The 13,220-nt window shown below is 38.1% G+C and overlaps 1 protein-coding gene across 2 annotated transcripts in view; it reads right to left on the bottom strand.

The window, feature by feature from the left end:
* Positions 1–676: 676 nt before the first annotated feature.
* The window catches only part of Tusc3 (tumor suppressor candidate 3), a 142,234-nt gene continuing 129,690 nt past the window's right edge, over positions 677–13,220 (bottom strand). Inside the window, exons 9-10 of one of the 2 annotated variants that reach the window (XM_051169528.1) lie at positions 9,918–10,008; positions 677–1,130 (exon numbers count right to left, since the gene is read on the bottom strand). In XM_051169528.1, coding sequence (XP_051025485.1) covers positions 1,115–1,130; positions 9,918–10,008 — 107 coding nt within the window. In that variant the 3' untranslated portion in view covers positions 677–1,114. Of the gene's footprint in view, positions 1,131–6,409; positions 6,597–9,917; positions 10,009–13,220 lie in introns of those variants that run through there. The other variant, XM_051169527.1, reaches the window with a different exon arrangement.

The raw sequence follows: 13,220 nt of genomic DNA, 5'->3' as shown, positions 1-13,220 counted from the left end.
TTGCTATTGAGATATTAATGAAATTTAGTTAACAAGCTTTTAAACGTGATAAAACTTACTGAACCAAATAAAAAATTTTCCTGAATTCATCTCTGAGTTGCAGTACACAGGGTTTTTTGTTGGTCTGTTTTTAAACAGGTTTGAAAGTCTGAAAGCCTGGTGATAAGCACAACTTATATTTTGTTTTTCAGCTGGGTTGTACTTCCTGTCCATTTAAAAGATGTGAGGAATACATACTGTAATATATGTGGGTATGCTATATAACTGAAGTCAGTTACAAAAGTAACAGTAGTTACACTCCTGTATTTTTTTCAAAAGAGCTTCATTTGAGTCATTCTAGAAAAACAAGCCTTTCATATGGATCCAGGTACCTGGGCCTTGATGAAGCAGATGCTTCCATTAAACAAAAGGAAAAGTGTCATAGAAGATTAGGTTGGATCTCATAAGTTAGAATTGGTAAACAACTTCAAAAACAGGAGAAGTAGTAAGTGACAGTCTGAAGTGCTGGTTCTGTTGCCTGGTTACACTGGAAGTGTGGTGATGTCGTGGATGTTGGACTTAAGTTCCCGAAGGTCCTTTTTCTTTAGGTTATGGGTCTGAATTTACATTAACATTTATCTAGCTCTTTGTCCCATCTTCATCATGATCTAGTTGTGAGAAAGAATGACAAACCACCTTTGTAACAGTGCAGGTCCTTTATAAGTGAAACTGCAGTAGGAATATTGTCCACACAACACATTTCATGCATATGCTCTATCCTTGTATATTACTAGTAATTCTTTTACATACATTCCATGGACTTCGTTACTAACATGTGGTTTCCTTGCTAATGAGCAAACACAGTTCTAAAACATGAATTCATAGTTCCACTGTCATTTATTTCATTCTTGTGGCATACATCGAGAAGACTGAAGAACACTTTGATGGTCCATTGTGGATTATGGATTGTTACATATCCATTTGTAGGAATTATTTTTTTTTTAGGAAAATCCACAGTTTAAAAAAATTATACAAGAAAAAGCTAGTGTATCACAATCAACAAAGAATAAACGTAAAATGTCAGGGGCAGCTTCTCTTCACAGTAAACACTCACTTTACGCAAATCCACTTGGCTTCATTTAATTAAAAAGCTGAAAAAGAAAGAAAATTATTACATACTGAGCAAAAGAAAACACAACAAGCTATTTATTCCATCCTAAATTAGTTCACATAAATGTAACAATACCATAATTATATTGAGCTAATTGAAACTTTGCTACTGGGGTCTGATTTGGATATGAGTTTCTGTAATGGGGTCAAGCTTAGAGAGAGACCTGGGTCAGAGGTGACATAGTATGTGCTATGTGAACAACTAAATCAGCGTTCACAGCCTAGATTTAGAGGGATCTCAAGGGAATGGACTGAAATAGAATCTAAGTTTGAATTTCCTGAAGAAATTTTATATTCTTACTGAATTTGTAATTCTTTTGCTTATATGTAAAACTGTGATTACTTACGACCTTGCAGATAAGCCACTTTTAAACTAATTACTTAAAAAGTTAAATAAGTAGCTATTATAGCTGAGAAGCTAGAAAACTGTTCAAGATAGGAGGTTTAATATTTTACTGCTTAAATTACATCCTAGGCATGGATGACTTTTTCTGAACCTCTATTTCTTTTTTAGTGAAAGGAACACTTACGGATGATCCAAAGCTCTTTCCAGTCCTAATAATTTATATGGTTAAATAAACATTTAGAAATATTTAAATTTTAGGTACATATAATACGTTTACATATATAAATAAAACAGCATGTTGATAATGTTTTTTAACTCAGGATCATGCAAGTGTATACACATAGTAGTTATTATGCATAACTTTTTATAGAATTGATAAAGACAAAGTATGTGCTGGTGCCAGTATGCATTCAGATACTGTTTTTATTTGAGAGGTAGCACATGACTGTAGTAGACAGGCATTGTCTCTGGAAGGAAGGTGGGGACCAGCTGCAGTCACTGCTGTCTACACAACCTCACCAGCAGAGGAGTGTGCTGTGTAGGCATCCTCTGTCCTCAGTTACAAGCTTGTTCTGAGGGTAAAGTTAACTTGAACAAGAAAGGTTGGTAAAGAGAAATCACCATCCAATATTGTGTGCATATAGTAAATGTGTCTCTGTATACACAAGAGTATGTGGGTATGGATGCCGGAGTCTGGTGCCAGGTGTCTTGTTCATTCACTGTCTTAGTGTACTAAGACAGTCTCCCACTGAACTTGAACTGTTTGGCTGGGGATTTCTGTTCTCTGCTCTGGCATAGCAGGAATTATAGGTATACACTGCCATGCTTGGTTTGTTTGTGGGTCCCTAAGCTGAAAACACTCCATCTTATCCACAGACCAAACATAGTCAAACTGTAATTAAAATTGAGTAAGTTAAAGCCTAAATCTGAGAATATGTGAGTTAACTGTTCCCTCTCTTTTCTTCCTTCACCTCCCACCTTTCTGTGTAGAGAAGCTAGCTAGTCTTGGCATTCCTCAGGCACTCTATAACTTTTGTTTGCTTAATTAGCCAGCATCTCTCCCTGGCCTGGCATTTATCCAACAGGCTAGGCTGGCTGAGTGGGAGTCTCGTGGGTCCGCTTTTCTCTGCTGTCCCAATACCTCTCCACAGCTGCTGCTGCTTCTGCTGCCCACTGCAGCTCTGGTAGACGTGACTCTCACTGGCTGGCTATCCTGCTAGTGAATTCACTGGAACAAAAAGCAAGCACCAGTATGTCCTGATTTGTTTATATGGATTCAAGGATTCAAACTCAGGTCCTTATGCTTTAGAGACAATTTACTTAGATCTGAAACTTTGAGAATATAGAGTACCTAAGTTAGTATTACTGGTAAAAATACACCTCTATCACAGAAAAAAAAAAAGTTAATATGACCCTTTATACTTTTGTGCCTTTTAAGAACTAAAAAGGTTACAAAAATTTTTGATATTTAGATTGTGATATTTGCAGAGTAAAAGGAACTCTGTAATTACACGGCTTTTCTTAAAGTTTATTTGTCTGTTTATTTTGCTGCATTATAAGTGTGTATCTCAGGTGTGTGTGATGTCCGCAAAGGCCAGAAGATGGTGTCAGATGCCTTGGGACTCAGGTACAGTGTGAGCGGCCATGCTGCTGGGAATTGAAACTGGGCCCTCTGGACGACTGGGCAGTGTTCTTAACTGCTGAGCCCCCTATGATTACATTCTTAGTATAAAAGATGACTCATGATTCTAAAGGTGCTCTCTGTTCACTCTGGGATTTTCTTTTCAAAACTGAAAAGCTCAGTAATTACTTATTTATTTTAAAATGATCATGTTCAAATGTCATTATGAAATGACAAGTGTAATCAAACTGATCATTTATTAAATGTCTTAAACTAAATGGTAAATCTAGTAAAATATTCACTTCCATATAAATTTGAAGTGTTCATATTTTATTAAATGTAAAAATGGTACTAGCATATTGCTTAAGTATTAGAAAAACTTGGAAGTAAAATACTAACCAAAAAACTGCCTTGGGAGGCTCAACAGTTAAGAAGACTTGCTACTCTTGCAAGAGGACCTGAGTTTAGTTCCCACCAACCATATGGTGGCTCAATGCCCTCCTTAACTCCCATCCCTGCTTCTGGTCTATGGTTACCAGGCATGAATGTTGTGCACATATAGACATGCAGGCAAATATGCATGCATATAAAATAAAATCTTTCTTAAAATGTTTCTTAGAAAAGCACCAGCTGCTATTCTCTGGGTAATCACTCGGGATGTTTTACTCTCAATACATAAAGATGATATGTTGTAATGTTGTAACATGAATGCATCATAGTGGTATCAACATCCCATGGTTAGGCTTATTTCTATCTATCTTGATCTGATGTACCTTTTCTCTACTTATCTACTTATCTGTGCCTGCCTGATCTGATGTACCTTTTCTCTACTTATCTACTTATCTGTGCCTGCCTGACAATACTGAGGAATGGTTACACTTAGAATGGTGCTGGTATATTTTCCCTTAGACTATTTATGATAAAGCTGTATGATGCTTTTATAGTGTAGTTAACCCTAAATTACCAAATCTCGAGCATCTGTCTTCTGCAGTGTAGTTCCTTTTCTGAAGGAGCAAGGTGCTGCCTCATATCCTGCTGTCCCCATAGGATTCTCCATCCCTGTGGCTACATGCCTCTGCATATGCACAATGTTGACTTCTGCCTGGCTGGTGCTGATATGAATATACTCTCTGTCACCTGAGGTAACAGTCAAAGCCAGAAGCCAATAAGCAAAGGAGTGAACCATTCATGTGGAGACTAAATAGTGGGTGGAACCTGCACAGACAGCCTCAAACACTTTCTTTCTTCTAGCCACCTGTGTTGCTACGTTTTTTCTTGTCTCTGGAGCTTTACGGCTGCTCAACGTATGTAAGAGATGCTGATGAATACTAGTTCATAATGTAGAATAGAAGGAGAATCTCAAATGCTTCTGTCTTTATGTTGGCTCTTTTCTTCATATCCAGAATTCAGAAAAAAGATACTGTCCTCGGCTTCCTGAGGGCACACTAAAAAGATCATGACTTAAAATTCAAAATAATTTTTATACAACAACATGATTTAAATTTTCTCAAATTATAGGCCCTCCCCAGAGTCATTTTTAAATAGCAGTTAGCAAAGTGTTACTGATCATCAACTGTTGAGTAGTTGGCACAGAAGCATGCCAAAAATGCTATGACAAGCCTTGGTCCCTTCATTTTTCTCTAAAGAGAAAACCTCTGGTACACAGAGTCATTAAAATGGCAGGAGTGAGAAAAGAATATGAGGGGAGCAGTTTTTTAGCAGCACAGGCCGAGGATGTGGGCTGAGTAGAAGGACTCTATAATTTCCAACTCCAATGTCACTGAGAAACTGAAAACAGGAAAAGGGGATAGAACATCATTCTGGATGCAGAGATGATGCTGACTTGGGGCATGTAGAAGACGAGCATGTAGATCTGCACTGAGATAATCAAAAAAGAAGAGCAGAGGCACAAGAGCCACGCTACAAAATGTAGGACATGAAGCTTGAAAGGAGAAGCTAGTTAATCAAGTGCTGTCCTGAGTTTCTGTTCCTCCCCTGGGTACTATCTGAAATGCTGAAATAGTGGCTCCCCATTCCTCTTGTTTTTCACCTCTCCACCTCTCCCTGGTGTTTTAATCACCAGGATGTGCACAGTGCTTTGACCAAATGCATTTTATGCAACCGAGAGCTGGTTAACTATGAAGATGTTTTATCCTCTTTCATGGCTCTTCAAATTCTCAAGGCAAGAGACAGGTCAGAGAGCTCTGCTGGCCTAGACTCTCCGACAAGAACCACACTATGTGGTAAATGGGAAACTGTCAGGTTTCTCATCCAAAATGCTCAGGGGAAAAAAGGCCTCACTTCTCCACTACGTACAACATGAGCTGGATTTTCTCCCCCTGCCCCGCCTTTTTTTTAAATTTTGAGGCAAGGTATTCTTATTGTGTAGTCAAGACTGACAATGAGCTCTTGATCTTCCTGCCTTCACCTCCCCAGTAAAGGTGCCTACCACAACTGAACACTAGTTGAATTTTAACCCCTTATAGTTCGGTGCTTTCACTAATGCTTCATCCTCTACATTTACATATGTTGAACTGGGGTGCTATTAACAAGTACATTACCGTCCCTGGCGAGATCTCATTGGCCTACCTCCTGAGGCCCTTTCCTTACTAAGAGACTACAGAACCCTGGAAAGTCTTCAGCTCTGGAACAACTTCTCTTTTGAAAGGGCCTAAAGACATTCTGCCCTTTCTTAGGAATAGGACACCCTGGGGAAGGACCTGCTCTATGTATAGGTACAGAAGGTAATAGCTATGAAGTTTAACCACTGGCAAGGTTTTCATTCTCTACAGTCTGTATGGAGAGGCATACTTAGTGTGAATTTTGACAACGTGACTATTCGTTAAGCCTAAGGAACAGATAAATACTTTACTTGGACCAATTTCTCCTCTGCTTTCAGCATTGCTCCATATGGGGGAAGGTCCTGGCAGAGTAAGGGAGTTGCAGTCCCGCATAGAAACAACCTTGTAGGGTACTGCTATTCTGAGAGTTGAGGGGTTAAGATGTATGGTGAAGAATCCAGACACTATTCTGAATTTTTTAGTGAAATGATTTTGGATTTATCTTTATATTAAGATTTATATTTTTAATGGCAAAGGATTTGCCAACACTTTTTTACTAGGTAGAATTAAGTATTTCTGTCAACTGATTGAGTTTACAGTCTGTAAGAGCGACAACAAAAAAGTGACCCAAAGTGGCGGGGATATATTTGTATATTATTCTTTAAATAACACTCTGTTTGCCAAAGACTATTGGTATAATTTATTTGGAGGCCTTGTCCTTATAGCAGCTAAGTAAAGCAGTGTCAGGCTGCTATATGGCTTATCTCAGTTATTTATTCATGAAGCAGCGCCTTACTGTAACTGAAAAGATACATCATGGTCTTTACTTGAAAGGTGGGGAAGACGAAAGGACTTGCCTGAGGGTACAGAGTTTTTAAGTCTGGTCCAAATCACATCTTCTCACTCAATGTCCAGATCACTTTCCAATACACCACAATGAAATACAACAATATGGAAAAAAATAATCCTTAAGACTCGATTCCCATTTGTACATTATTATTATACGACTTAGACTGAATTCTTAATTTAGACAAGAGTGGCAACAGACAACGGTGCCTTAAGAGCACCCCCAACTTTTTTTCTGAACCATCTGTCTGGATCTTTACGCCATTCTTCAGAGCTAGCACTTGGCATGAGATAGGCAGCACCAGTGAAATTCTTGTCACTGTCATGTAATCTGCACAGCAGACCTTTTCTCTATTTTTACAGCTATAGATTTTCCATTTACCTTGTAGAAGAGAGACAGACAGCTAAGATGTATAAACAAATATGAAATATGTAAACACTATACATTATAAGCTTCCCTCCCCTTGCTAAGCCTGTTCATGCTCATCTTTTCTCTGAATTTTAAGAGTGTCTTTCTTTTCTAGTTGCTATTATGAAGTTCCTCAAGTGCATGTCATCACACATTTTAATACTACTGATCATAACTCAAAACAACAAAAGGCATAATGAACTCCAGGTTCCTGTCTAAGAGAAGAGGGATTTTCTGGGCCTACTGTTTACGCTGAATTAACACACAATCTGCTTTTTATTTAACTATCTTTCCATAAATTCACTTAGTTGTGTGGGGCAAATGTACAATTCCAGGTGTGTTTCTCAGCATGTATTAGAGCTCCAGGAGTCGGACAAGGAAACAGACCAGTGCTTTTTACTCTGTTTTAAAGGTTCCTTTGTATTACCCAATGTTTTGAGGAAAACAGATTCAAGTAGCAAGTATATGATAAGCACCTACTATGTGCACAGTCCTTTGTAGACACAAAATGTTATACCAAGGACTGTTTCCCCTAATATAGTCTTCTAGAAAGGAAAGAAATGAAAAACACACAAGTGAATTGTACATAAAAACTTTTGACAAAACAATGTAATGTAGTTAAATCATGCAGAAAAATGCTAATGTGGCTTGCGCAGATGAAGGGAAGGAAGTTAGGTAAAGACATTGAGAACCAAGAGCAATCAGGAACTTTGCCTTTATTCACATACAGTTCTGAGCTGGGTAGGTACAAGCACATATAAGGAAACAGCTAACAATCCTGGCATGAGTACAAAACCAGAGATCTGTAGCTACCTGTCCTCCTACTCCTAAAACAGCTGCATCACAGCTGAGGGGAAAAGAGGAGAAACTAGCTAATTCTAGGACGCTGCACTAACAATGAGAGGATGTACAGTATTTCAGTAAGATTCTGTGCAGCTACAGAGTGGGAGTTCTCATTTAAAGTGCTAAAGCAAACCCAAAACTTGCACTCAGATCTTGGACTCCTAATTATTATTTTCTTGTCATGCTGCTCTGTCACCCTGAGCCAGTTAAGACTCCTCAGACGGTTAGAAGCACAGTGATGGAATGAAGCCAAACATTTCATGCTTTCTCCTACTACAGTAGGGACTTTGATGATGTTTTTAGAGACATCTACAGAAAATATTTCTAAGTCCAAGTGTCAGTAGACAAGGCAGAGAAGATAATTATCTCTAAGTGGAGACCACTGTCTACCCAGAGCAGCACTGGCTTCTTAGAAACAGAGCAAAGGACAAGGTCAATTTCTATTCAATATATAAAATGAAGTCAGTGCTACCAGCAAAATAAAATGTTGTCTGAATTATGTCTCAGATGGTAATTAGATAAAATCTCTAAGAATCCTGATATTTCACTGCCAAGTTCCAAGGGACTCTGGAGCCCAATTAAACTCATCAAAAGGCTCAGTGAAAATCTGTACTTCACTTGAATTATGTAAATATGAACCAAAGCTACCTGATGTGCATTGTGAAGAAAACTCCATTTTAAAAAAGTGATTATGAATGTAAATATTTATACCAGAATTAATGAGAGTTAGCCTTAAACACTTATGAAGTAATTAATTACTATTATGTACTGGTGCTCTAAGAGATTTACATACATTATGTCACATAAATAAAAATGAGTTATATAAAATTTCCTTTATTTATAAACAAGAACACCTAAAGTTAGAAAAGCTAAGTGATTTGCCTATGGTTACAAGCAGACTGGATTCTGGGAAAGTCTAATAACTGAGGCTTCCAAGGCGCTCTATGAATTTAGTTATGGTATGCAACACGTTGGTGCTGCAGAATAGTGACCATACTAACATGAAGAACCCTTAAGAACGCAAGAGAGATATACCAGTAGATGTTATGCTTTAAGCAGGTAAATGTATGAAAACAAACAAAATAGAAAAATTTGAGTTTTGTGTGAAAATGTATGTGTGGGCCAACTGTAGATTATTCATTTTCATCTGTAATCAAAAAAGGATCACTTCACATAGAGGAAACCAAAGGCTATAAGAATATAATGGAATGACTTAAAAATTGTGAGAAAAGAAAGAAATATTCGAACAAAACAAAAGCCAAAATGTGTAGGAATTCCTAGAGAAGACACTGGAAGAACACTACAAAATAAACCCAAGAATATGAGTTCTTGCTATAATATAAACATGTGGGGTGACCCATAAACATGTGGGGTGACCCATCCCCCTACTGCAACAGTACCACACAGGCTTGAGTGCTTAGAAAGCCTGCCTTCTGCTTCCTCACTCTGACCTCTTCTTGCTAGAAAATCATGGTTCCCAGGCTCCCTTGGCCAGCTTTCTTTCGGCTGATTCTGTTGCTTAGCATCAACTCTTCATGTGTTTTCATCTAACCTGTTGAATTTTATATTCACAAACCAATTCTTAGGTATGCTTCCCACCTATGAGTGATTTTAAGAGAGTTCATCTACACTTCTATCCACATGAGTCCAACTCTAAGAGCTGTGGAGCATTCACAGGGAGTGAGTCATCTTACACAGCGAAGCTCAGCTTCACACTGGAAATAGAGTAAGCAGACAGGGACCCAGGTTCGGATGTGGTCCTATTACAAGATGCTGCAGCATTTAAAGGACACTGAAGAGTAGATCCTATGAGAATGCAATCTTGAAAAATAATGTCCCAATTAAGACAAGTAAACTGAAGTGACTGTATCAATGTCTGTTTCTTAAAAGCCAATTTGCCATCTACGTACACACAAATGTACTTGCATTCTGAATTGAAAATATACCTTGGTAACAAGGACTGTCTGATGTCTCTGCGCAGTCCATGATGCTGAACAAATTCTGGGTGCTCAGACCCTGCTTACTAGTGTTGAAATCAGAGGGCTAGTAATCTAGACACTTACATTCTATTAACTCTAACTAACCACTAAAGTACTTATACTGTTTAAAATGAAAATATCCACATTTGTATAAATATATTACCTATATGGGTAGCCGTGGTACTTTGAACGAAATATTGAAAGTAGAAAACTGAAGAAGAAGACCACCAGGCCTAATCCCACGAGGCAAATTACTAAAAAAAAAAAAAATAAAAGAGAGAGAGAGAGAGACAATACTGTTAGGGTCTCAAAACATGCAAATATTGGTGCTATGTGAAATTTATTCAATTACAAAATACTTACATGCAACAGCTCAGGCACATATAAGGACCACAAACCAGATAATCCACAATACAATGTATTCATATTTTCCACATTCTTCTCAATGAAAATGTACTATTTGGGGTATGAAAACAACAAAATTGACTGATCTATGACTTGTGGTGATTTTCTTCTTTTATAAAGTTCCTGTAAATACTAAAATGTCCCAGAGGCATCAAAGCAGAACCAAATGTGAAAAGCAACAAACATAATTATCAGCCCCCAGATGATAACGCACTGGCTACAACAACAGGAGCATGTGACTTGGCAGATGCTCAAAAACAAAAACAAAACCCCCAAAACAAAAAGCCTCATCCAGATGCCCCAAGATCTTCATATAGAAATGTATTTCTAGCTAATTGGTGTCATGACTGCCTCAGTAGGGCCTGTTTTTAGAAATGCTACATCTCAGCAAACATAAGGTTGGGAACAAAATCCTGTGAGCAGGGAACTATGTCCTTGGGGATACTACTGCAGAGCAGGTTATGGTGTCACAGTGCTGCAGCGGGACCTTTTATGACTGAGCAGAGGGCCATGCACGTCCTGTGGTTCAGGCTTTCAATACCATTCTGTAATACTGAAATGTGACAGCAGGGACACTGCTGTCTCAGTTTGCATTTTCTTCTATTATGACTGGGAATAGATAAATAATGAAACATATTAGTTCCCCTTTGCATATATATATATATATGTATGTATGTATATATATCCTATAATATTTAAATAATATTCACTGCTATTAGGAAAATTAAAACTTGCTTCTAAAGTTTACCGTATATTAGCAATTAAATGCAGGCATGCTTAGAATAAAAAAATCCACTGTTTTAAAACTTGTCCTATAGAATTACACATTAGTATTACCTAAATACCAGATATGAATAAACCATTTGCAGGATAATTAATATACATTTGTTTGTCTGAGGGAATATTAACAATTAAGTAGTGAGAAAAATAGAAAAAGACAGAGAAATAGAAAAAGACAGAGATTAAAAACGTTAAGTCAAAGAATACTGCAGTCAAACATATCTCTGCTTCTACAGTGGGAGGAGAGCTGCCCTTTTCCCCAGTGTATGAAGGAAAGCAGGTTTGACAGCAATCCTGAAATCAGAGAAGTAGTCGAGACGCTGCACTGTGAACACATGGCTCCTGACATGGAGCTGTCCATGCAGTCTTTTCCACAATATTAACTTCTGTTTACAGCAGAAGTTACCAAGTATCAGGAAGAGTTAGTACCACTCAGCCACAGTTTCTGTTGTGACAACACTGATCTGTTAGCGTCACATGAATACTAGCAGATAATAAAGCAAAACCCATTTTAAAAAGCCATATAATCTCTAAGTATGAATGACATAAGACCCAAAAATATACAGTATATAAGAATTTCTTTCAATTATCTCATTAAGCTTGGAGTTTTATTTCATATCTTCTCAAATACAACATTCTATCACATACTTTTTTTCTTTCTTCTTTTCTTATGGTTTTGTCTAGGAGAGGAATAGAGCAATGGGGAAAGAGGCTCCAAGGCAAATAGACTAGTGTGACGTTATGCAGAGGGAGCAAAGTACTGCTACTCTAGTTTCGGAGGATGGAGATGGAGGAGCCTGTGAGCTAACAGCAGCAGGAGGGAGGCCTCAATGAGGTCCACACACTGTTGCAAAGGCAAGAGTGATAATCACAGTAGCTATACAATTCAAAACCAGAAGGTGACTAGAACAGCCTAACCGAATTTTCTACCTTGTGTGGCCCTCTCTTGTTCTTTCTCACATGCATTCTATCCCATTCTGACCACACATAATTAATCTGGAGGTACGGGGAGGAAGCATTACAACAAAACAGTTATTAGTATGGAAGTTGAAGGCAATGTTTTCATATGCTCCAGATCATATCATAGATATGAGATTAAACAATGCATTACATAGCTCTAACTATAATTTAACTTGGGGAAATAACATTAGTATACAACAACATAAAGCATTAAAATGCCTTGCAATTCCAAAAACAGCATTCAAAATACGCAGTATTTTATTGTTGTCACATTGCTCATGGCAATGAGCTTGGTTCTGCATTTCCTTACATAAGTGAAGGCATCCTCAGGGGAACATTGAAGCCAGGCTCAACTGTATACTACCTCCAAATGTTTCAACATTTCGTGCATGTCAGTATTCAGAAGTCACTATGGCTCTTTAACACACTAACAATACTTAAAAACACTGTAAGAAAAAGCAAATCTAGATTATATTTTAAATATTTTAATGAAATAATATTCTTTTGGGGAGATACATGTTTTTTATATCAAAATTCGGTACAGCAAGTTCAGGGCTTATAAAATAACATGGGTTGCTGCTTACCGTAGCTATACTTGTTTAATTATCTGTTTTTAGAATGCCGTGACAGTAACTCTCAAAAGTTATATGGCAGGAAGCCCTCCTCAGGCTCTAGTTCTTTCCTAACGTATCGCTCTGCGCAGAAGACGCTGCCCAGACACTGTTCTAGTTGTACCCACACCTGTTACATTCCATGTTAATTTTTTTTCTAGCATCCCTTGAGATGGAACTGTCCCTTCAAAGGATAAAAGTTAACTTGCTTAAACCTAAATTGCCGACATCTGACGGGGTTGTAAATTGTGGGAAAGCAACAGAAGAACAAGTCCCCAGAAAAGGCCATTCTTCCCTGTTCTGGAATGGAGGTCCCCATGTGCTCTTAAATGTCACTAAAAGATGTGGAGGGGACGAGACGACAATCAAGTATCTGTGCACAAAAGATGCTTCAGCAGCTGCTCTGCATCTGTACCTGCTTCTGTGAGATCCCTGAGTCTCACGACATAAAAATATATTACTGCCAATAAAATCTCTCAGGACTGCCCATCTGTGCAGCGAAGGTGTCCCAGCTGAGACCACCAACAGCAGAAATGGGCCAAAGCATCCCTGACAGGGTGATGCCACCTCCCTCTCCTGGGCATGTAACTGGCAGAAAATGCCCAAATGCCACTTGGAAGAATTGTTTTTAGGTTCATTCTCACACACAACAAATAGAGAAAAAAAGTAAAACAAAATCAACTTCCTGCAACACAGACCTCTTCTTAGGG

The sequence above is a fragment of the Acomys russatus genome, chromosome 27, assembly GCF_903995435.1.
Source record: "Acomys russatus chromosome 27, mAcoRus1.1, whole genome shotgun sequence".
Lineage (NCBI taxonomy): Eukaryota > Metazoa > Chordata > Mammalia > Rodentia > Muridae > Acomys > Acomys russatus.
The sequence above is the reverse complement of the archived record's forward strand: the minus strand, read 5'-3'. Positions and strand labels throughout refer to the sequence as shown.